The sequence below is a fragment of the Peromyscus eremicus genome, chromosome 3 (assembly GCF_949786415.1).
Source record: "Peromyscus eremicus chromosome 3, PerEre_H2_v1, whole genome shotgun sequence".
Classification (NCBI taxonomy): Eukaryota; Metazoa; Chordata; class Mammalia; order Rodentia; family Cricetidae; genus Peromyscus; species Peromyscus eremicus.
In genome coordinates, this window is record NC_081418.1 from 70,010,215 (window position 1) to 70,036,178 (window position 25,964).

The 25,964-nt window shown below is 45.0% G+C and overlaps 1 protein-coding gene across 1 annotated transcript in view; it reads left to right on the forward strand.

Moving 5' to 3' along the window:
• The first annotated feature begins 3,763 nt into the window (after positions 1-3,763).
• LOC131906294 (beta-chimaerin-like) overlaps positions 3,764-25,964 on the forward strand; it is a 193,667-nt gene continuing 171,466 nt past the window's right edge. The window contains exon 1 of the mRNA XM_059257045.1: positions 3,764-3,959. Coding sequence (XP_059113028.1) covers positions 3,911-3,959 — 49 coding nt within the window. The 5' untranslated portion in view covers positions 3,764-3,910. The remainder of the gene's footprint in view (positions 3,960-25,964) is intronic.

Below are 25,964 nucleotides of genomic sequence, written 5' to 3' on the forward strand. Positions count from 1 at the left end.
CTGTTCAGAGGCCTGGGCTCCACACCTGGTAACCTAGGCAGCAGGGGGGGTTGCTTCATGAATTTCTGATTTGGTGGTAAAAATCTATAATAAAATTATAGCTAGGGGCTGTAAGTAAGATAGCTCAGTAGGTAAGGACATTTGTCCCCAAGCCTGAGGACTGGGGTCTGAGTTCAATTCCTGGATCTACATGGTAGAAGGAGAAAACTTGACTCCTGCAACTTGTTCTCATGTGCAAGCATGTAAGTGGACACACACACACACACACATACACACACACACACACACACACGTATACACACACATGCATACACATATAAATACACATGCATGCATATACATATAAACATGCATACACAAATACACACATGCATACACATGTACAGGCATCCATACCAAATCCATATGAATAATGCAGAAGTAGGTGAGTGCTAAGTTAAAGCAACATGGCAATTTTAAATTCTGCGTCAGACCACACTGACAAAGCCTCCTTTTTCTGTGCATCTTTTATCATCTGGAGGGAGATACAGTATCTAAGAAGATTGCACCAGATCACATTAGAATTTAACACATCTCAGATCTTAATGGCATCAATATTCTCATTTCATTGGCAACCAATATTTTGTAATGTCATTCAGAAGTGGATAAAATGCATGAATGAAGATTGTTTCACTGGAGGAAATGTGTCAGAAGGCCCACCAGTGGCTCCTGCACCTACTGACAAAGAGATTGAGCACTTTGCATCGGCACCTGCCTGTGAATTTATGGTATGAAACATCCAGTAGGGAGCCCCAAACCCCTTGGCCTTTGAACTGGAGAAAGCAGATCTTGATCATGAGCAGCTAAGCCTGCTGAGTTTTCTCTGCTGATTAAGCTTCACAGTCCCAAGGAGCCATCAGCTTTCAATGTTAGCCCAGAAACTGGTACTTTATGTTTATCCTTCTGAAGAACAGACTCTGGGCTTACCATCTACCTCCTACCACAAGCGGGGCCTCACTTAAGAATCTCTATCTTCTGCTTTCGTACTGGACAGGGTTACTAGGCAGTGCCTTCACAGTAAAAGCCCCTCCATCCCTTCATCTGTTTGGAGTATAATAACTTGTTCACTGGGTCATACTTTGCTTTCTTAAAAATATTCATTTATTTTATTATTTTACCTATATGAGTGTCTTGTCTGCATGTCTGCATGTGTACCACATGGGTTTCTGGTACCCACAGAGGTCAGAAGAGGGTGTTGGAACACCTAAAACTGGAGTAAAGATGTTTGTGAGCCACCATGTAGGTGCTAGGCTCCGAACCCAGGTCCTCCACAAGAGCAACAGGTGCTCTTAATGCTGAGCCAACTCTCCAGCCCACACACTTTGCTCTTGTTACTAAAGTTCTGTGAAGGCAAATATTATAATCTGCACAAATAGAACCAGACATTCTGTGAGATTTACAATAAAGAATGAAGCCAACACTTAATGCTCCATTTGGGACATAAGATACAGTCCTTGGGCTACAAATGAGGCATTTCCCCAGTAAATAAGCCACCACTGGTTAGCGATCTCCAGGAGAGAAAGCAAACATTGTTCAAACCATTGATTCCATATATCAGGTGAACAACTTACAACCTCTCCTGGAACACAGTCTTTAGGCCTGGTATAATAGGGCTCCAGACCTAGTGTCTTTTTTTTTTAACGCTTAACAACACTCCATATTATCTACCAGTAATAGAAGTGGAGAAACAGCCTGAATCCAAGACATTTGCTGACATCCTAGAACCATAGTTGAAACCCAGATGCTGGCTTTCTCTGAAGCCCAGGTAGCAACGGTCCTGTCGTGTGATGTAGCCATGCCCATCATCTAAAGATCTGGGGGATCTTCATCAACTGCTAGCCCAGTAACTAAATGTTATGTCGTGTCTTGAACTAGGGGCATCCAGGAAGTTCTGTTCTCACAGAGAGGTCAAGGGTATGCTGGGCAGGTGTGTGTCCCTATAGGGCTCCAGATGAAGTCACACCATGGTTGCCGTGCCCACCCAGAGTAGGTGGGAATGGTGCGACTTGGCAGCATCAGGATTCAGTTTACCCAGACAGACCTGTCTTAAGAGTCCTGTAAATGGAGACCATGCAGATGCCACTCAGTGCCACTGAAGAGGCCCTCAGGCTTCAGTCCTTTAGCAAGTTGACTCCTTTTCCTTAAACAAACCAACAAACAAAAACGAGTGGGGACATTTGTTGGGCAGTCACCCTGGGATGGCATCCTGAAGGGGAAATTTAAAATACACTTTAAATCAAGTAGAAAATGTGACATGAGTGCATATTGTTATCACTTAACGTTTATTATTCACTGTACATGAGGCCCTCTGCAGATGTGGAGGCCCCCAGAACCTGGCTGCTGTTTCTGAGTCACTCCTGATAATTTTCAAATGGACTATGTCCTTTTAGTCATGTTTTTGCAAAACCGTGTTGCTCCCAAGGCGAACACTTTCCGTTTTGCTCTGTAATGAGAGTACTTTCATTCCTTTAATGTTTGCTTTTTTCCTTTGATCTAACAATTTCTGTCCAAATTTCACAGTTTTCTGTAGCTTCAGGATTGAAAGAACCGATTACCCTGCTGGGAGCGTGAAAAGGATTTAAAAAAATGTCTGCATGGCATTTCCTCCCAGTGAAATTAATTTAGGTTTAAATACAGGAGGATGGCACACACCTGCTCCAGTCTTTCCCTCACACACCTAGGCAGTTCCTTATCCTGAAAGGACACAGTTGCACCTGCTGAAGAATCTTAGTCTTTTGTGGGGATCCTTTTCAAGGGGCAGAGGACCTCTTTCTTTGTGTAAGTCTGATGCCACCTTTGAAATGTCTCTATTTCTTTGAAGACCAGTCTCAGAAGCCCAATGGACTTTCTGGGCACGGCCCCTGCCAGTGGCTGGGGTACTTAGTGTGGCCAGATTGGCTCCCTAGATGCCTTAGGAGATGCTTCTTTGGCAGGGCAGGGACCTTCGGCTCCTGAGCAACAAAGGATAAATTGGAGGTTGGTGGAAGGGGCACTCCCTAGCCTCAGTGGCATCCTGGCCAGCTTCTGCCCAGCACCTAGTCCTCAGTGACTCCGCCTTCACCTTCTGGATCCCCCACCCCGCGCCCCCCGCTGTGCGGCTGCTCCAGAGCCCAGAGCTTGCTGCGAGTCCCACTACCTTCCTCCTAAGACCCCTCTAGCCCCTTCTAACCCGGGAAGCAGCGCTGTACACTGTTGCTTGGCCCGCCTTGCGTCCCTGGAGGTGTGCCCAGCACCTCGGGGCAAGCTCCCTGTCCGGTCGGTCCCCACCCTGTGGTCCTCAGCCTCCCACTGCTGCTAGGGGCGCAGGAGCTGTCAAGCCGGCGGAGCCGATTCAGCCGGGAGCGCCGGCGTTCCTCTCCTTCCTTTGTGTGCGCGCGCGAGCCGAGTTGGGGCGGAGGGAGAAGGGGGAGGTCGCTGTCTATCTGTCTCCCCCGCCTTTGCCCGGGCCGCTCGAAGTGCGGCGGCGGCGGAGGCGGGATCCCGAGAGCCGGTGCGGGGAGCCGCGGGGCGCCCCAGGTTCCAGTCGCGCGCAGGGAGCGGGCCCGCGGCGGGGAAGGCGGGGACGGTGAGAGCGGCAGTCCCATCCTTCCGCCCCGCCGCCTCGGCCTCGCTGCGCCCCTGCCACCCCGCCGCCCGCAGCGGAGCGCGCCCAGGCGCCGAGAGGGACGGCGAGCACGAATAAATAGCGGCGGCCGCAGCGCGTCATCTGGCGGAGCAGGAAGTGCAGGCAGAGTCCGGAGGCCGGTGCTTCCCGCGCGTCCCCAGGACTTTGCCATGGGCTGGGGGCCGCGCGGGCTGCGAGCGGCCGGCCAAGGGCAGCGGCGACGCCGCCCGCACTGGGACTGAGCGAGCGGAGACGCGCGGCGCCGAGATGGCAGCGTCCAGCAACTCCAGTCTGTCCGGCTCCTCCGTGTCCTCCGGTGAGTTTCAGCGTGCGGTCGCCCATGCACGGATGGAGAGTCTACCTGTGGCCGTCCCGCCTGCTCTAGGAGAGCGGCGCGGGACAAGGACGTCCCGCGGGACACTTGTTAGGGTGGCCCGCATCCTGGTACCCCAGCACCTCCGCTCCTGACCTATGACAGTGCAGCGGTGGGACGCGGTAGCATCCTAGGCGTGCGGACCAGGGGTCTGGGGCTCCCGGAGAGCGAAAGCAGCAAGGCAGCCACGCACTTTCTGCACAGCTGGAGCAGGGACAGGCGGTGTCAGGGAGGTGAGGGCGAAGCGAGCCGCCCGACGTGTCTGCCTTGGTGCCTGCTACCATTGATACCCAGAGCCAAGGCAGAAGGGTGCGAACCCTTGCTCCTTGCAGACTCGGATTTCTTTGTTTGTTTCAGAAATTAGCTCCTTGGAGACACTCGCTTGGGGCATGGGTTTGAGAGAGCAGCCAGGAGAATGTGCCTGCTCTTACTGAAGTGAGATTGTGGAATGGAGGTCGAGCCCAGCCTCTGGGACTCCTGGCATGTTTATAGTGAGTGTGAGAGTGGAGGGTGTGTGTGTGTGTGTGTGTGTGTGTGTGTGTGTGTGTGTGTGAGAGAGAGAGAGAGAGAGAGAGAGAGAGAGAGAGAGAGAGAGAATGAGAATGTGTGTGTGTGTGTGTGGGGGGTGTCTCTAGACACGTTCTTATACTACTCTGTAATTTTACTTTGAGGGCTTCCGATTTTTTCCTGTATTGAATGTGGTTGGGGTGAAAGAAGGGCTTTCAGCTTTTCTATGGTTGATCAGCAGGTCTAATTGAAGAGGGAAAAAAATGATAATGAACGTGAAGGCATAAGAATCAATGGAGGCAGCCCCACTGGTTTCTGAACATGACAGATTTCTAATCAGAATGATGCATTAGGCACAGTTCCACTCCCCTTTTGGTCATTGGAAACTTTAATAAGAAACCCTGAAGGGATGGCTGCTAAGACATTTGGTGTAGTACACGGAATTCTAGGGTCAAGACGGTCTTGAAGTCCTAGTGGGAATGCTCGGTATGTTCATATTGTACGTGCCCTGTTGGGTTCTTTTTATTACTCCACAATTTAAACTCTGAGTGGAGGAGAGATCCAGCACTGGACAGGAAGGCAGGCATGAAAGAAACCACATCTATGGATGTGGAACTAATCAAATCCTGAACACAGGTAGGACTGTGACCAAGGTGCAGTTGTGATGTGACACAAGGTGTTCTCCTGAAAGCTATCCACTATTTTTTGGGGGGAGTAGGGTGGGTGGGTGGGTATCAGGTTTAATTGCAGAGAAATGGCACTTCCTTTAATGATTGCTGACAACCAATAAAAACAGCATTGTTAGGTGTCCCATAGTGTGAGCTGCTGGCGGTAGCGGCCAGTGGGCAGAGCAGTCAGCTCCTATTAAGAACAGCAACAAGTTGACCGCCTGTGGTTTTAATTCTGAGAACTCAGCAAATGCTCCGGCTTATTTTTAGTACCCGCAAACCACTGCTGCTGCGTTTCAATTCATTTTGGTTGACTAACGCTGAATTTAAAATGCCGAGCCCTCGGCTTCCTATTAGCACATGGTTCTCCCTCTCCAAAGACTGCCCACTGGATGAGCTCAGGGGGAGAGGTAGCAAAGGGGCACACTGGGAAAGGACTAAGAGATAGGATCCTTGCAGGATACACGAGAGGCGTGGAGTACAGAGGCTGTGGCCTCTGAAATTTTGCTTCTTGATATAGCTTAAGAGGTCTGATTGAAAAACCCTACCTCAGCCCTGGGAAGACTCTATTGCTCAAAGAAGCCAGGATAAGCTTTAGAGGGTGGTAATCGTTTTGTAGATAGGGGAAGCATGCTTACCCTGGCTTTCTTTCCTGTCTTACGGACTGCTGTTTTTAATCCTGTTGGAAACTGCATGAAATCAGAAATGCAAAGAGTGGACATCAATCTATTTACTACTTCATGCAAATCAGCCTGACCTCTGGGCTTATACACCTTAGTTCACCAATTCAGCAGACACTTTGTCTTGCAAAATATGGAATCATAGTTCTTTTTAAGTACACTTACCATTGTGTGGATAATGAATAATTCAGAGGACACAAGCAATTCACACCTGTGAGAGGTGTTGAGCAGGAAAGAATGGAGCCTGTTTCTCAGAGCAGCTGGGTTCTCTCAGGCAGAGGCCAGAGTCTGAGAAAGTAGGGCACTCTGCGAACCCATTAGTCACCAAGCTGGAGGGCCAACTGTGGGCCAGGCTTGAGCTTCCAGGCTTAGCAAGGGAGATAATTCTAGCTTTCTTTGTAGCTCCAAACATCTGAGGTCATTGTGTTTGAATCCTGGCTCCACTGCTGACCAGTGAGGCATCTTGAGGTGGGTTACTTATTTTTCCTATCCTCAATTTCCTCATTAGGTCAGTATGCTGAGTTTTTGACCCAGGATCTAATGCCTAAGAGTGCTTGATAGAGGCTGAAGGGATGACTCAGTGGTTATGGGCAGTTGCTGTTCTTCTGGAAGACCTGAAAGCTCACAGCAACCTGTAACTCTAGCTCCTGAGGATCTGATGCCCTCTTCTGGACTCCACAGAATACCTACATATGTTGTGTACACACACACACACACACACACACACACACACACACACACACACTCTTTAAGAATAATAATAATAAAAAAGAATGCTTGGTGCAAACAGATTGTCTGCTTTGAGGAATGAAATGAAGGTGCTCAATGGCTCCAACCATAGGTGCTGAAATAAACTCAGATGTTTCTTCCCTCATATGCCAAATTTGACCTTGAGTTTGGGCTCTATCAAAAAAACATTTAGCCGGGCGGTGGTGGCGCACGCCTTTAATCCCAGCACTCGGGAGGCAGAGGCAGGCGGATCTCTGTGAGTTCGAGGCCAGCCTGGGCTACCAAGTGAGTTCCAGGAAAAGGCACAAAGCTACACAGAGAAACCCTGTCTCAAAAAACCAAAAAACCAAAAACAAAAACAAAAAACATTTATTGAGCATATTCCAGGTTTCAGACATAGCTCCAGGCTTGCATTAAAAAGATGACACAAGAATCCTCTTGAGAAGCAGCAGCAGAGATAGCCTGTGTTCTAGAGTGATACAGTACATGCTGCAGAGGACTGTGCAGGGCAAGGGAGTGATTGCTTCAGTCTGGAGTGACCAGTGGAGGTGACACAAGGCTTGGGCATTGACGGATGAGCAGGAGCTTTCCAGAATCCAGGTAGAGAGAAAGGCATTTCAGGAAGATGGAGAACTTGAGTCCAGTCCTGGAGATGGGAAAGTCTGTGACTTTCCTTTGTGTTTCGTGGGGCATTGTCCTTTTCCCTGGTGAGTTGGACACCTCTTGGAGGCTTTGCTGGGATGATCCTGGAGTCCTAGGATGAACTTGGACCTCTGAGCCCTAGAAAGGGAACAGCTGACTTCTGCAGGGTCCCAGTATGGTCTAATCCTGTCTCCAAGGAACGGCTGAGAGGGAATGGAACTTGCTGGTGTTTGCAAGGAGGGAAACTGCAGTGATTTTCTCAGCATAAGCTCAAGGTTCTCCGATTGGAATAATCTCGCTTACTCTTGTTTAACCACAGCAGCCGGCTGGGTGTGTCTTTGTGTCTGTTACCTACTGACACATAATGAATGAAGTTATCAGGTTAACAGTCACTTGAAAATACATGTTCTGAGAACTCTTCAGAATTTTCTTCTGGAGGATTCAGTTATGTGTGAAAGGAATTGGCATGCTTCTGTTTTCATGATGACTACTGATAATTAATTTTCACAATCCCCTAGATTGACAAGAAGGTTTGATGCCTTTTATGATTTTAAACCATCCACAGACACAGAAATCAGTAGCTTTAGGATTTTAATATAGCCTGTGGTACTTGATTATATCCAGAAATAAAGTGGCTGATTTGACAAACAGTTTTCTTAATAATCATGGGTCACATTTGCTTTTATAATTAAAATAAGAACTTTTCACATATTAGTAATGTGATTGCCAAATGGATAATTTCACAATCAAGAAAAAAAAAAAAAGGCAGCCCATGAAATGTATTAAACAAATGAGATATTTTCTAGTAACTGAACAAGTTAGAATATTAAATATTAAAGAGACACCCCCCATAAGAGTTTAACATGTTGAAAACATAAGCACATGATTATTAAAAGGAAGTTGATCATTTTTACAAAAGGAAAGAGGTAAAAATCAGCACAGTGTCCAACCTTAATGGAAATAACATTCTTGCACAGATTGAGGTATTTATTTATTGGATTTTACAGAGCAGTGTTGAAGGCATGGAGGTAGTACTGTTTCTGCTGTCCCTCTGGTGTTGACCATGGAAGCAGTAAGCAGAAATGTTTCTTACTTGTCGTTGGAAGGGAATGCCCACAGACATACACAGTCTTCTATATCCTGCATATATATATATATATATATATATATATATATATATATATATATATATATGCAGGGAAGGCCTGGACTTTGGTATGGCAACCACTAACATATGTGTAGTTAGGAGCTGCATGGATCTAGTGTCCACCAGGGAACTGGGACAGAGGCAGTTATGTGTGGAAGACCTTGCTTTGCTTTCAAATGATAGCTGCTGGGAATTAGAACCATAATCATCTATATTAGCAGGGAATGTTGATTATCTGTTGTATTTTAAACCACATGCATAAAAATCGGAGTTAAAAATCACAATGAAATAATAAAAAGTTGCAAAATGAGAATTAACGCTGAGGGAGAAACCATTCTCTCAGATAAGGCACATCTTCTTTCCTGGCGACATGTTTTCTGTTACATTGCACTTAGTAGCCTTCGCTGCCCACTTGTGGTAACTCAGATGAGCCCAACAGTTCAGTATCTGAGAGATTAATGACAGTCTTCTTAAATATATTTGTTATGTTTTTTTTATCTTAAACCCAAAGGTCACAGTTTGATGGGCTGGTCACCAGCCCTGATCCTACTGGGAGGTAGTGGGACTTTGGGAGACAGGGCCTACTGAGTTGAGGGTATGTCTCTCCCCCCTCTGCCCACCAGGAGATGAACAAATCTCTGCCCATTGTTCCCTGTCATGAAGTTCTGCTCCACAACAGAGCTAAAACCTGACCACAGATGAGGCCTCCAAGACCATGAGCCAAAATCAACCTTGCTGCTTTAGTCTCTCAAGTATTTTGTCACAGCAGTGAAAGGCTGATATGAGGAAGCAGATTTTTGGAATTTGACAGGGGCACTCTGATCTGTGTGTTGTGCTGAGGTGCGAATTCCCCCAGCTAGCCTCGTGAAGTGCGTAGGTGACTGTCCTTTGTTTGATGTTTGAGGCATGGAAACATCAGGCATTTTCCTATTCCAGCCTGCAGATGGTTTAACTGGACAATGTGTACTCTTAGATTCTACAGAAGTGTTGGCCTCTGTGAGGTCCATCTGCTGCTTAGCAGGGTCTCCTGTCCCTACACAGTGGTAACAACAGCAGGACATTTAGTTGGAAAAGATGCACAGTGTTGTGCTGGCATGTTTGTAGAAAGAATTTTCCAGCCAAAGATCAGTATTTCTGCCAAGATATGTATAAAGAAAGAAAAAGTGGTCCTAGCATTAGGTTGGTGAATGATTGATAACATTCATCTATCACTCACTGGTCAGTTGTCTCTGAGGGGTATGTTTGCATTTCCTGGCTTCTAAAATGTTATTTAAGTTTCAGAAAAAGCATTCTGCCTCTTTACTTCCTTCTCTCCTTCTCTTCCTGCCTCTCTTCCTTCCTTCCTTCCTTTTCTTTCTTTGCCCTCGTGCTTGTCATATTTTTGTTTAGAAATATTTTCACAAATCCCACATTTGGTTTACCTTGCTGTCAATGTTGTCTACATCGCTTGGCTTCTTCCTGCCTTTCCTTCCATGGGTTGTGTGGGAGAAAAAGCTGGCCTTCTATATTTCACACGGATTTGAGTCAGAGTGGAGGACACTTGAGCCTCCGTGTATGCCGGTTGATGGAACAGAACGCAATCGTGTGCCTCCAAGTTACTAGCAGGAGTTTATTCAACTTTGCCGTGGCCAGAGGGAGCCAGCCTCTGTTAGGATCGTCCTGGCTCTACAGGCAGTCAGCTCTGCCAGGGATTTCTGCTACTATCCACTAGGGTCTGAAGCTGATGGCTAGGATGGGACCGTTGTCTTGAGATTACTTCTTGCTGGAAGAACTGCCACCAGCTCCATGTACAAATAACCGGCTTTCTTCTTCACAACTAATCCCACAGCATAGTGGGCACTGATGGATGAGTTTAGTCACATGGTGTGACTTAGTTGCAACATTGCCTTGTCTCAACAGGTAGGCCTGTCAGTCACCCAGCCTCACCCCTTTTGCAATATTGTATCAGCACCATAAATTATTAATTTTAAACAAGCAGTGTCTCTAACCTTCCTTTGTCCACTAATAAATACGAGCTCGGCTGAGCAGGTTCAGAGTCCAGCAGAGCTTGGGGGTTGTTCAGCGGAACCTGACCTTTGGTACCTTTGAAAAATCAAGATCCAAAGAACTCAGGACTGTCTGTCCAGTGAAACTCAGCTAGGTCACAGTGTGGCTGACTGTTCCAGAGTCCCAGTTCCCACACACCAACTCTCCATCCTTCCTCTTGACTCAGCCAAAGAGTAGCACCAACCTTAGAGGATTGATTGCAGACTTTTTTCTGTCTGGCTTCATGGAGGGTCTTCTGCTTAGTTATGTGTTACTTCAAAAAAAGAAGACACACAGTGCTTTGTATTTTAAATGGACCTTGCATGTCATGGACACAGCAAGATTTAACTGAGTCTGACGTGCCCCAGGTCTGTATAGCATGCTGCTGTCAACCATAGTGGCCATTAGCCACAGGTGGCTACTTCTATTTACATTTGAAAAAAATTCAGTTCCTCAATATCTGAATGCTCAAAAGCACACATGGCCTGTGGCTACCATATCGGACCACACATATTTCTATCATTGTGGAAAAAAAAGTCCTTTTGGATGACATGGGCATACATAGTTCTAAGACAGGGAACTAAGAAATACAGATGAACAAGCTGAGGACAGAAAATTCCATCACATTTCTATGTTTCTTTGAGTCCCTAGTTTATATTTTCTAGATAATTTTGGTAATTGACTTCTTTTGCTGAACAACCCCCAAGCTCTGCTGAACTCTGAACCTGCTCATCCTAGCTCATGTTTATTAACGGAAAAAGGAGAATTGAATACTGGTTGTTTAAAATTAATAATTTATACTGCTGATATGTTGTAGTTTTTTCCTGACTTTGAGGGGAACTGTGGAGTGATGGCTAAAGGGAAGAGGAACTAAAATGTTTGTGAAACTCCTTTAGTTCCAAGGTTTGATTCGAGTTTCTAAAAAAAAAAAAAAAAGGTGGGGGGAGGTCCTGTTATTTCCTTACTGGTAACTTGATTTCTTTTTTAAATAAATCCACAGTGAGCATTAATTTCAGCCTCCAAGAAAAAAATGCCTATGTGTAGAAAAAGTCTGGGTCTCTCAATTATGTCTCTTCCAAAGAATCATGAAGAAAATGGGAAAATTGTGAATGTGTGGACTGAGGTTACCGACTGCATATCCAAGCCCTGTTATTGGAAGCCTTTTGAGCAGCCTGCCTATCATCAAGCAGCTTTCCTAGAACGGTTCTCCCTGCGCAGCACTTGGACAATGCAAATGAATTGGGTATTTTAACACATCAAGTTAGTTTTTGGACTTTTAAGCTCTTGTAATTTGGGAGAAATGCCTACAAATAAGATACAGGACCATGAGAGTTCCTATGGAAAGGAAGTTTTTCTCCTCAAACTTCTCTTCCCGCCTCCAGGCACAGCAGAAGTGGAGAGGTGGACAGTGTCTTTAAAGGGTCAGTAACTGTCAGAAAGACCAGTGGATTCAGAAACCAACAGCCTGAAGACTGTGGTGTTCATAGCCTGTTCTTCATCGACATGAGTTCAGACCCTAGCTTTGGGGTCGATGATTTACAGAGTCTCTGGGGTGGCAATCTTATGCAATTCTCTTCTCGTTGGAGGACCAGGTCCTTGGTTTCATAGTGCCCATGGGTGACATTTCCAGTGTCATAGTACTGACTGTTTCAAGGAAATGAAACCAAGAGCTTCCTTATGGTTTCAGATAGTGCCATGCTAGCAATGTAAAGTACTTTTCCTTGAAATGCTTTTATGTCTAAAGAATAAACCCAAGAGCCCGTATTGGGATAAGAAGTAAGAAGCAAGAACATGGCTTCAGGAGTCAATCTCTTGCTGCATCTCTCAGCATGCAGGGGTTGCAGATTTACCCATAAGAGTCTCATTCTCAGACCTAGATCTGCTCTGATCAATATGGTGGCCTCATGTGGCTAGGGGTCAATGAATTATGGACAGTCTCTGAATTATTGATGACTAAAAGCATCTTAGGGAGGAAAGGATTTATTTCATTTTACAACTTTCAGGTCACTATCACTGAAGGAAGTCAGGGCAGGAACTTAAGGTGGGAACCTGAAAACAGGAACTGAAGCAGAAGCCATGGAGGAATGCTGCTTCCTGGCTTGCTCAGCCTGCTTTCTTATACAAAGAAGGATCACCTGCCCAGGGTTAGTACCACTGCTAGTGAGCTGGGCCCTCCTACATTAATCATTAACCAAGAAAATGCTTCACAAACTTGCCTTACAAGCCAGTCTTTCTTTTATATTGAAAACATGTTTTATACAATACATTTTTATCATTTTCCCTCCCCCATCCCACCTCCTCCCAACCATCCTACACACTCAACTTTATGTTCTCTCAAAAAAAAAAAAACACCAAGAAACAATAACAACAACAAACCTCCAAAAAATGAAAGTCAAAACAAACAAATAAAAGGCCAGTTCGTGGAAAAGTGCCAGACCAAAGCAGAATAAAACAAAAGAGTCCACAAAAACATCATCCAGTTCATTCTGTGCTGGCGACTACTACTGGGCGTGGGGCCTGCCCTGGAGTGTGATTGATAATCCCAGTGACCCTCCATTGGAGAAAAATGATTTTCCCTCTCCAGTAGTCTCAGTTGCAGACAGCTTCTTGGTTAGGGGTGGGATCCCATGTCTGCTTCCTACTCTCAGTGCTGGGACCCCATCAGGCTTGAACCTGTGCAGGTCCTGTGCATGGTGCCACAGTCTTGTTGTGTCCAGAAAACACTGTTTGGATAGGCCAATCTTATGGAGGTGTTTTCTCAGCTGAGAATTCCTCTTCCCAAATGGCTGTAGCTTGTGTCAAGGTAACATAAAATTGACCAACACAGGTTTAAAGACAGTATAACAGAAACAATTGAAAATTATCTTATTGACCTTTAGAAATTCTGAATATGTGTGGAAAATATTTAAATTAAATAAAATTACTTTAAAATTAAGTTCACTTGATTTTAAAATGTTAGTGTGACTCTTAGTGTATTTAATGTTGCATGTGTGGCTCACAATACCTCTGCAGTAGACAAAACTGGTCTGGGTGGCTCCAGTGAGCAATCTTGCTCTAGCCTTTGCCAAGCACAACCTGCTGATGCACACCTAGTGTTTCTCATGGTATGCTTTCCAGAAAGTGACTCTCTGGCCGTTCAAACAGCTGAACCTGTTTTCTGAGGTTCTGAATTTAGTCCCAGACTTGAATATGTCATTAGTCGTTCTTGAATCTATTCATGGTTTGGAATTGAAGTGCCATATAGAGAACAGGTTGGGACATTACTTAGACTCTTGCATAGAAGGGTTTGCTTTTTGTTTTGTTTTGTTTTAGATTCACTAAAATTCCCCATTTTACATATCTGTATGTTAGATTTGTGTACACCCTTCCTTTCAAAGAAAGTCTTCAGTGCTCAGAAGTTGGAAGAGCACCTGAAGAGACAAGGGGCCCATCTCTCTCTACCTGTGTGCAAAATGTTCCTCTGATAGTCCCTGGGCTGAGGCAACCTGAGGCCAATCTGTATGTGTATACACATGCACACACATACTGCACACACACACACATACACACACACACACACACACACATGCATATATCTGTGTGTCTTTCTATGTCTACACAGAGAGTGGAAGTAGATCAGCTTTCAAACAAAAGTTATTTCTAACCAAATTTATATTGCATATAAGTTAATACCAAAGGAAATGAAAAGTCAAGCCTAGCATTACTTTTAGTAATGAAAAAAATTCACTTGGGATTATGCTAATGATATGTAGATATTAATACACATAATACCAGTGCCTAATATTGATTTAAGTTGCTCATTCAAATTCACTTTATTATAGAAAAATTAGCCACTTTGTTCTCCATGCTTGTCCCTACAGACAGCATTGGGAGCATTAAAGTGTGTTTATTATTTGCTGGTTCTCATATGAAAGAGGGCACTGTAGTGTCTCCCACAGCGTGTGCCCTTTGGCTTGTGAGCTTCGAGTTGGGGCCCCCCTTGGCTTATACCCATTACACTCTCTGCCACCTCCCTCATGATCAGTGTCTAGGGCTGAAGGTACTCTGTGACCAAGGAAGTTCATTTTCTCTGTGACATGACTATGCGCTAGGGTTGAACTTTGACCACCCAAGGGCCCTATGCTGGTTTGCCAAACTAACCTACACACCTCTCTCTCTCACCCCCAGCCCCCCAATATAAAGTCTTCCTCTGAGAAAAAATCAACTGACAAGGGCTTTGCAAACTCTGCTGACATAATTAATGTCAGATTCTGGCTAGGAACAGCCACAGCAGATGCTAGACAGGTAAGCGTGTCCGGCATCATGAGGTTTGAAAGTCACTTGTCCTAAGAGCCTGCTGATGGCTCTTGTTCTATTTAGCCTTGTACTGTGCTGCACTAGCGTAGTGTTTTGTAAAAAGGCACAGCAGCCTTTTGGGGAGGAGATGCCCTGCAGCATCTCCTGTTCATGAATAGCTGAGTGTCAATCTGTCATTCAGAGGTTCCTGGAGACATGTCTGACTCCATCTGGAATTTGAGCTACATTTCTTCCTAGCAATGAATCCAGTCCATTTGAGTGGCTGGCTGTTCTTTCCTCTGCTTCACATCGAACTCTCAGAAACTTGTTTCTATCATCCAGTTGTTGGGGTTTGTAAACAGAGGTGGGTGCATTTGTGCCACACACCTCTGATAAGGCATCACCAGCAGTGGTGAGCTCTGTTAACCTGGGCTGTTGAGTCTATAAAATGGACTGACAAGACTTTGAGGACTGAATCTGTAAATGACTGTGTAGAAGACTTGAAAATTCAGGGGGGGAAAACAATCAAAATCTCTGCTCTCAAGCCATTTACATTCTAGAAGGAGGCTTTGTGAGTGCCCTGCCTGGGTGATAACTCCACTCATGGTCTGCTGTCTGGACACACCTTTTCTTAATACATTGGCCAGCTCTTCCTCAGCAGCCTCGCAACCCCCTGGATTGTAGTAGAACCAAGCCAGCCAGTGCATACCCCCACATTGCCAATGCCATTTAAAATTAGTTTAGACAGTTCTAAGGGCTGCCATTATTTACACTTTCTTACCCAGAGGAGTGGCTCTTTAAGTTAACTACTATGTGCCACGCAGTGCAGATTCTCCTCAAGTTACATGACTTGCATCCAAATAAGCACATTGTAAATGTAAAATATTGTAAGTTGTGAAAGCAGGGGACACATCTAATCTACTGGGGAGCATCGGGGGCTTAGCAGCCCAGCATATTGATTCCATCCTGCGATCACATGGCTGATGAGGGGTTGTGGCTTCTTGCCCACCATTGAAGAAGATCTACCTCACAGGAAAATACCCAAGTTTGATGTGTGGTCTACTGGATGTGCGTTGCTTGTGGACCATCACGCAGGCAAACACGTGTCCCTAGAGAACTGTCTACATATGCAAAAGAATTTTTGCCAGTAGACCTGCATGTTGTGAATCATACAAGACAGTGACCAGGAAGCCACCACGCAACTTAGGAGTGTTCTCTCTCTTCTGTCTTCTCCAGACGTTCCCTCCTTTCTCTGTCTTCTTCCGACCCCTCCTGATTAAGTCCTCGACTCTGAATATTGTTTGTTTTTAAGTGCTAAAGTTGAAGTTTTGAGTGGTACCCACCATACAGGGGACACTCGGTGGCTAGATGTGAGGAAACGTGAATATTTATATGTCAGGCACTCTTGTCAGAGGAGTACCTATGTTGCAGGTGTGTAAAGACTAGCTACCCGTTCACATTGGCTCCTGCTTCGGTGGCTTTCAGAATATTGCTTTTCTTTAAATTCACAGTTTACAAATATAACTCCTAATATACAAAGTAGTTCTTCATATCAATAGACTCCCGACAAAACCAAACTGTCTTTTCTGAACAGGACTTCAGTTCACAAGCTCCCGCAGAAGTGAATAGTGGACACTTAGGAAATGTAAATACAGGTTCAGGAAATGCAAATACAGGGATGCAATTTACATGCTACAAGATGAGCCTGAGAAACGTTGTGGCAAGGGAATGAAGCCGTTCACAGAAGACCCCGGTGTTTGATATCACTGATATGAGACATCCAGGAGAGACAAATCGTAGACTCGGAAGTAGATTCGTTGTTCCTGAGGTTGGGAGGGTTGGAGATGAAAGTGAGCCTCTGCTAACAGGTAGGAGTTGTCTTTTGGGACACTGAAATTATTTAAATTTGACTGTGGTAATAGTTGTGGATATCTATGAATACAGGAGAAGTCATTAAATTTTGCATTTTTTAGCAGATGAATTGTGTGGTATCTGTTAATTGTATCCCATTAAAGCTATTACTTTTTTAAATGCTAAAGTTAATATAATAAATATGAGGGCCAGGCATGGTGGCACGTGCTTTTAATTCCAGTACCTGGGAGTCACAGCCTGGTGCGTCTTTGTGAGTACAAGACCAGCCTAGTCTACAAAGGAGTTCCAGGCCAGCCAGAGAGACACAATGAAAGCGTGCCTCAACAAAACAAAACAACAACAATAAACCCAAACTAAAACAACAGCAACAAAACAAGAAGGCAAAATGTTCACAAGGTAATGAGACCATAGGAAAAAATCCACAGGACAGATCCATTCTGGACAGGATGCTAGTAATCAGGAGGCATTTAAGCCCACCCCGTTGATCACTTACATGTCACACAGTGGGACTCCTTCCTTCCTTCCATCCTTCCTTTCTGCACCTCTCCCATTTCCTCCCTCCCTGTCCCTCCCTCCCTTTCTCTCTCCCTCCCTCCTGTCCTCCCTCCCTTGTGGTCCTGGGATTGGGCTTGGGGCCTCCTATATCCTAGGCATGGACTCTACCACTGAGCAGTATCTCCAGATCTTTTTTTTAACTTTTATTTTGAGATTATGTCTCACTAAGTGGCTCAGACAGACCATGAGCTTGCAATCCTCCTGTCTCACTCTCCTGAACAGCCAAAATTATAAATGACAGGCGAATCCGGGGCCTTATCTCCCCTTTATTTCCACATTCATTTTTATTCTACCAATGGCTCACTCAGCCTCGACTGGACAAATGCCCCCCCCCCACTTCTTCCATTGTCCCCTAACGACAGGGGCATTCCCCCTCCCACGGAAGAATGGGGAGAACAGCAGGTCTTTCCCCAATGTTGGACAAGCAATTAACACGTTTTTCGTCACTAGTTAATTAGATTTTTTTAGCATTCCAAACCCTGGACACAATACCCTCCCAGTAGACTGTGAGTCTTTCAGAGCTGAGTGTCCCCCTGTGCCGTCGGTAGCCTGGTCAGTTATGGTTACTAATACAGCTGTGCATCTGCTGCTGCGCCCTCCGAAGGCTGGCTGTGTAAACATTCCGAAGCATGTCTTCTTGGCTGTGCAGATGTTCCTGAGGACGTCTTCAGCTGCCTCCTTTGTTATTTCTCGTCAAAGGGCCAGCGGCACCCTGTGATCATGTAAGATCACAGTATTACACAAGAAACACTTTCTTGGAAAGACCAAAACCCTGCAGAGGAATAGCTTTCTCGGGTGTTCTGATAGTGTGGACTTTCATCCTGAAAACGTCAAGAAAAATGCGTTTGATCCAATCACATCTGAACTGTGAATCAGCACAAACAGGAGCGTTTCAAGAGCCACACAATGTATACAGCTGGCTCCAGTTAATGAGCATCTTCCAGACACCTGCTGCTCTCCAGCACTGGCTTGCAGAGAAGTTCTCCTCTTTGCCCTTTGTGTGGAGACTGTCAGCTTGACAGAGTGACGGCTCCGGCCTGGAGCCAATGGAGGTGAAGACTAGGGTGGCAGCGACAGCGACCCCGGGACTGGAACATCTTTGTCGGTTCTTTTCTTAATGTCTCAAAGGAGCGTTTTCCTGGTGTCCAGAAGGGAAATGAGAATGGGGTAGAGTGGATCTGGTGTCTGTGTCCTCCCTGGGGTGAAGTCTGGCTCCCCTCTCTGAGTCTCCTAGCACAAGAGCAGTGACAAGTGATGTGCTCTGTGCTGGCCCCTGCAGCTGCTCTGCCTCCTCACCCCATCCGTCCTCCCACTTCCTAATGCCACATGTTGAGTTCTCTCTAACTGAAGAGTCCTGGGACCCACTCCTCACTCACCAGTAAGCTTATCTCAGGAAAACAGCAGCATGTGAGACAGACAAATGCACAGCCCTTCTTCCTGGCCACAATGCAAGAGTCCTGGGGGATAGGGTACTACACCTCCAATATCACACAGTTCTGTGCGCTGTGACCTCTCACCCTGTCTGCTTCTCTCTAATTCTCTCAGATCTTCCTTCCTCACGGATGAGCTTTTTTCTTTAGCTTCACTCTGGTGTCAAGGTGAAAACAGTCTTGGGAATCATCTCTAGATTCTTTTCCCCCACTGGCTCTATGGGAAATTGGAAAACCTTCTCCGTAAGCATTGGTACCTGAAGCAAATGTTCCTTTTCCTCACTGGCTACAGTGTTGGCATATGCTTAGGTGTAAACCCATCATAGGCAAGGAAGTAAGATTCCCATGATGCTCTTTGTCCAGTTGAAACCTTTTTCTGGAATGAGAATGGGCCAGCCTCTTCTGAAGATCCAGACAGAAGAGGGTTCTGTTAAGAAAATGGGAACCAAGATATCTTTGACAGGCATCTCAAAGGATGAAGTTCTAATGACCTCTCAGGGTCAGAGGAGAGAGCAGTTCTAGCCATCTACTCTGTGTGAATGTCACTGCCTGAGAAACTGCTTTGTTCTGGACAGACGTCAGGAGATCTACACCTTTCTCAGAACCACTTTCTCTTGTTAATGCTTTATGGTACATGACTTTGCCCATGGCTCTGGGAAACATAGATGTATTGATGTGAGAAGTGTTCAGACCCTTTACTTCTAATAAAAAAAATGGGACTGTGGGGGTTAAAAGTTTTGATTCTTGACAGACTAGCACCCCTGGGCCTGACATACACTGGAACTGTATTATTAGAACGTCACAGGATAATAGTAGATGAGTCAACTTCTCCCGGTTGCTATGGCAGGGAATTTTTAAGGCTTTCATTTATGAGAAATAGTGATCATTAGCAGCTCTTTGTTTTTTAAAATAGAGATTCTTGCAAAAATTGCCGGGGCTCTCCTGGAAGAGGTGATTGGCATCTAGCTGCAGAAAGGCTTTCAGGTGACTTTTAAAGCAAAGAGACCAGGCAGAGCGCTAGTGGGGAGCCGTCCCTGCTTCTCATTTTTTTAGGGCAGGGCAGGGCGAGTGGAGATCTCTAGGTGGAAAGTCATATGACCTAAGTCTCCACTAGTTTCAGCTCAGCATTTCCTTTTTGTGTGCCCTGGGGCAAATGACAATACCGCTTTGTAACTTTGACGCTCGTCGGTGGAATGATTAGGTCAGGCCAGATCGTCTGAGAAGGTCTTGAAATTTTTATGATTTTCTGACTGCCTATCTCCTCTTGCCAATTTGTGATGCTGTGGTGGCTGCTCAAGGGAGCAATACTGTTTCCGCTTCCAGCTCTGCTGCCCCATGTGCTTTAAACGGCAGTTTCCGTAGGCAGCACCCAGTTGTGAGATAGGAAGGACTGTTGGGTGTGTGTGCTGCATTCACCTTTCAATGTTCAGTACCTCAGAGCTCCATGAGTGTGCTCCAAGACACTGTCATACAAGGCTGTGTGACCCACACCAATAAATGTATTGCACATCACAGTCCGGTGCACATTTACTTGCACAAATGTACAGGTATTCTAGGTGTGAGAGAAACTACTGCTGTGGACCAGAAAGGCAAACGTTCTGGACCTCCTGGAGATGTAAAGACAGAGAGATAGTAAACAGAGGAAATGGCGTAGGATATGCCTGCATCCCTATATAATTATATTATATATAATATATAATTAGAAGGTGGTAACATCCATGGGGGGCAGAAAACAAAAACAGGGGTACATACAGAAGGCAAAAGGCAAGGGCTCTGAATTTTGAAATATGTGGTTGGAGGCGTCTTTTCTGAGAAGGTGACATTTGAAGGTGAGGGAACCATTGTGTAGCTTGTGGCACAAGAGCCATACCAAGCATGGAGCCACAAGCACTGAGGCCCATGGAAGCATGCACCTGAAATGTTGCAGGAATAGAAACAATACCAGTGGTCTGGAGTACAGGGTAATGGGACCAAGCAGGACAGAAACAAAGCATAGCTGGTCCCATTGGGCCTTGCAGGAATTTGGTTTCTACAATGAATGTGACAGTTCTAGAGGGAAGTGCCATACTTGGGCTTAGGCTTTAACAGACTAACACATCATGCAATACACACAAAATACACATGTGTGTATCTACACCCATGAAAATGGTTTTATAGTGCAAAATGTTCTGATTGTATTAGTATTCATTCACTTGAAAGCTAGTTGTTAGCTGCTGGGAAAGGAAGGGTCAGTTTTCCCTAAGAGTGTAGCCGCTTGTAAGTCAACCTACCATCGAGTTGAAGGCCACACACCCAAGAATATTTAGGCAGTCCAAATTGACCTTGATTTGGGGGTAAAGACAAAAAGTCATGGAAGGGAAACTCTGGGAAATGGGGTAGGGATTGGTGATTATGATCAAAACTCATGGTACAGCATTCTTAAGGAACTAATAGAAAAATTAATCCAGGCCTTCCAAGTTGGGGACATAGTCCACAGCAGGGTAGTGGTTAGCACTTTGGAGACATCTTGAATTGGCCTTGAACCCCAACAACATGTAGACCCAGTTTGCTTGCTCAGGATGTGGTATACATGGCATATGGAGACCTCATGATCATATAATCCCAGATTTCAAAGCACTTTTGTTTATATTCAAACTCATTACACTAAATAGCATCATTGTATTAGGTTGCCATTTAAATTTTTATCTTCTCCTACATGTTTGGTGGGCTTTTGTTACTAGTTCATATTTTAAGTAACTTTTTTTTTTTTTTTTTTTTTTTTTTGGTTTTCCGAACTCACAGAGATCCGCCTGGCTCTGCCTCCCGAGTGCTGGGATTAAAGGCGTGCGCCACTACCGCCTGGCTTAAGTAACTTTTTTATTGTGGAGCGTTTTCACATAGTCTAACCTAAAGACAAACACTTAGCTTTAGTGGTGATCACATCCTACCCTGGTTTATTTTGAAACAAAACTCAGGCCTGGCAACATTGCATCTGTAAATATTCAGTTGGTAAGGGCTCCTGCACAGGTGGGAGTGGGGGGTGGGAGGTGAGGAGAGGGGGTAGGGGGGTAAAGGGGGAGGGAGAGGATGCACTATTATTATGATTGTAACTTGTGTGCACACTCACCAAAAGCTTGAACAGTGCTGTCTTTAATTCATCTGTCTGTCATGGGAAACTGGCGACCTTTGTGGAGGGAAGCTGTGGTCATGTTTTCTTCCCTCTGGGTCTAGAGGTAGTGTTTCTCAATGCTTCCTTGAAGAATAAATGCTTTTTCACCTCACCTCCAATTACATTAGTTCACTCCTGTCCGCCTGTGTACTTTCGTTTATGCTCAAATACAGCTTCCTGTCCTATGGCTCTTGAGTAATCGGGAAGGCACTGGTCTTACTCACCTTTATAGTGCCTAGTGGCTTAGCATGTTTCCTGGCCCCCAGATGTCCTCGCATTTTTGTTAAGGCTTTGCTTCCTGTCCTGCGTGGACTTTGGAGGAACCTCTCCCTTGGCCTCCTGGCCTACCACTTCCTTTTGGCCATATGTTGCAACATTAGCTGACGTTTCTAGGAAGCCTCATCTCTCCTAGGATGGGGGAGGCTTTCTCAACTGACATCGCCTGTGACAGGAGCCTCCCACTTCATCTCAGCTTTTACAGAATTCCTCTTTTCTGTTCCACGATCTTCTATGTCCGTCAGTAAGGAGCACTCATATCTGCCCCATTCAGCACAAAGTCCTTGCCGGAGACTGACCTGATAGGCTTAAATTGCTAAAGCCATCGTCACATCTGAGTATGTTTAACAGTTATAAATTCAGAGAGAGAGAGAAATAAATCCTTCTGTGATTGAGTATATGCTCCATGCTAAATTATTATTGACTATCCCTTATTTACTTGATTAAATTTCTCAAACATTTAATCTATAAAATGTATGAGGAAGATGTCAGGGCCTGGATCTTTCTCTCCCCAACTTTTCTTTCCTATTCCTTTTCCCTGGCTCTCTTTCATATATATCGAGAACAGGTTTGGTTCGAGCCTTGCCTGGCTCTAGGGACAAAAAGAAATATGCAGCAGCTAACCTGTAACTCCTTAGAGTGTTTCCAGTTGACTGTCGTTCTCTGAAGGAAGGAACCCTGGGGTTACCAGCTCCCAGCAGAAAGACTATTACAACCATCATAAGCTCTTAAAAATTTTTTTCAATGAGCAAAAGAAAGAATGGATGAAGACATTAACTTTACTGAAAAAGTTCACAGCCCAAAGAGCAAAAGCAGCCCTGCCATACGATACCAAACTCGGGAAATCCTCAGTAGTAGTGACTGCTGATGTTCAGAGTTGGCCCGAGTTTCTGGGGGTCCTGTGTTTTCCACATCCTCTCATTGATGCCAGCAGCTGTTTTACCTAGAGACTCTGACACATGGTGGCACAGTGTGGCCTCAAAACTGAGGATCTACAGGCCGCAAGGAGAAGCTGGCCACTTCCTCCACTTTCCCTAGCAGAGGTACTTATTCTGGTTCGATCGGGTGCTCCCACTTTCTCATTGTCTGGGCTTCTGTAAATGTCACAGTTTGGAGAAGCCTTCCAGATGTCTGGATTAAGGGTCTTGTAAAGCCTGGAACCAGCCTTGTAGTTCCTTACCATAAAGAATGCTTTGTTAAAATCAGCGTGCACCCAAGATTTTTCCTTCCTCTGAGTTGCAACTCAGTGTTTATGTTGTGCCAGGAGACATTTACTTATGATTAAAAATACTTACTGCTGGGCTGGAAAGTTGGCTCAGAGGTTAAGAACACTTGTTGCTCTTGGAGAGGACCCAGAAAGCTCAATTCCCAGCACCCACTTGGTGGCTCACAACCGTCCCAGGGAATCTGACTTATCCTTCCGACCTCAGAGGGCACCAGGCACACGTGTGGTTCACGTATATACATGTAGGCAAAATACTCATACACACAGAATAACAAATAAGCCTAAAAATGCTTGGAAATACTTGTCATGTCATTCCAGGGCAAGGATGTACCTGAGTGTAAAGCTATGTGTTTGGTCTGTGTGTGCATGCATTCATATCTGTGGCATCCAGCAGAGGATTTCATTCCCAGGGGAAATAAAACTTCAAATGACCATAGGCCATGGGGGAAAGTGTTAGGTATTGTCTTTTCTTTTGCTTTTAAATAATCCACTCCTCTTCTTTAAATGATTTACTTTGAATAGGAGTTAGCTGAGAGTGGAAATGGTATTGTTGGACATTTTAATAGTTTATCCACCGTCTTATTATGTAAGCCAACTTTTTTCTTAAATCCTCAGGTGTGGTTATTAACTAAGTCTAAGTAATTCTCTACATGCAATAACTAAATCTCAGAGAGGGAGGTGTTTTGTAGGGTGGAGTTTTCTTCTCCGTCTCTCTAAGACACGTTTTAGCCACTAAAGGAGTCCTTGTAGATTCCCTTAAAATTAAAAAACAAAAAGCCAGAGGAAGAGGAAATTACAATTAATAACCTTAAAATTCCAATTAATCTCTCCAATAGTGATTAATTTCCAGAGACCCGGAGACTCTGTAGAGTATCTGAGTGAAGGAGAGGACAATTAGGGTTGGGGAAATTGGTGGAGGACACAGGGGTGGGTGGAAATCCCACCAGAAACCAGAGCACTGATGAGCTTGGAAACCTGCCAAGAGCCCCCCCCCCCCCCCCCCCCCGGCACATGTCCACTTTTAAACCCACTGGCCATGTCTCCTAAAACTGTCTCCTGTCCCATTGTGGAAATCTTCAGATATGTTATGAAATTGCATTTCTTATTTGCTGCCTCTTCATTTGTTTCTGGCAGTGATTTGTCCCCATCCCGCTCTGGGCCTATAGTATGCCTAGCCTCCCTTCTTCCCTAGCACTGAACATCTCAACAAGCAAGGTTAAGTTCCTGTTGGTTTAAGACAGAAGATGCTTTATATTTCAGAAACCCTAATGTAGTCTAGCACTCATAAAGACTGGCTGATGTATCCAGTTTCCTTCTATAAAGGCAAAATTAATACATTAAAAAATACAAATGGTTAAGAATTGGTTGAACTGAAGGGGAATCACTGTGTTTTATGGAGCTGGCTGTACTCATGAAAATAATCCATCCTGCTGCTTTGAGTCGCAAGCAGTTGAGTACCAGGTTGTGTGTGAAGCCTGAAGTTTTAATTACATAGTAATGAAGTCAGTGTTCAACTTCTGCAGTAGCACGGCTTTGATGTCCTCTGACATAACTGTCCTTATTAGGAGTAAAGGTCTCTGGAGAATGAGGACTAAACATCATGTATAAATAGATGTAGCAGTAAACAGAAGAAATACAAGCAAACTAGCCATTCATGGTCAGCTGTAAACCTTAACTTCCAGAGGATTTGTCCAGCTATACTGACCTAGAAACTGAATAAGCAGTTTGGAAAGTCTGGTTTGTGCATATAATTATTTTTATATCATCTCAGGCTGTGCCTTGCAAAGAGCAAACCACAGTAGTTATCTGACCTGGTGCTTGGCCTTTCTGCCAATACAATAATTGCAGAGGACTCAGCACATTTTTAACTAGCAGTGTGTGCATAGAGCATTCCTTCCCAGATAGCCCTGTCTATCTGGAAACTACTCATGTGCTCTTTAATAGTCCTCCATATAAATGGAAAACAACCCTTAAATTGTGACCTCTGTTAACACCAGTAGACCGGGAAGGCCAAGGAAACACATACCCTTGGCTCTGGTGATGTTTGAAACAGCCCTGGCAGTTGTGATGTATCAGATCTTTTAATTTAAAGTAGAAGCTTAATCTTCCAGATGAAAGGGTCCCAACAATGGTTTTTTATTTGAGTATAAATATTTAGTTGGGAGGTCGATTACAGGATGTGTTTAAGGTCCCAAAGTCCTTTAGGATTACTGTTTTTAACTCTGGCTCTTCCTTTAGACGCTTGGAGCAAATAAGTGATTTCCTTTCGAGTGTGTGCATGCTTCTAAGGGTGTCTAAATAAAAGATGTGGATGTGATAACGTGTTGTCTCAGCACCATCCCCCTGGGCATCAGACTGGAAGGCTAGGGCTTAGGTGAGTGGAGAGGAAGGATCTGAACATGGAGGGGGAGGTCTCTAGGAAAGCAGCTAGGAAGGTAGTTTAGTCAGGGGCAACCTCAATGGCTTAGCATGCTGCTGAGTTGGATTTGTAATCAGAAGCCACTCACTTTGTTTAAAGGATGGATTGCCTGGTAGAGTTCAGATACTAATAAAAGTGAAGTTTCATCTTGCATTTAAAAGACAGGTCAAAGAAAATGGTTTATTGGAATTAATTGTAAACTTTGAAGGACTCTGGATGATTTTAGTTTCATTTGGGATTGTGACATTTCCTCGTCTCATCCCAGGCCCTCACCTTGTAGCTCCTCAGTAACACAGGAGAGCACCTAGCGTACTGAGAAATACCATAGTGAAAACAGTGAGCTTCCGATT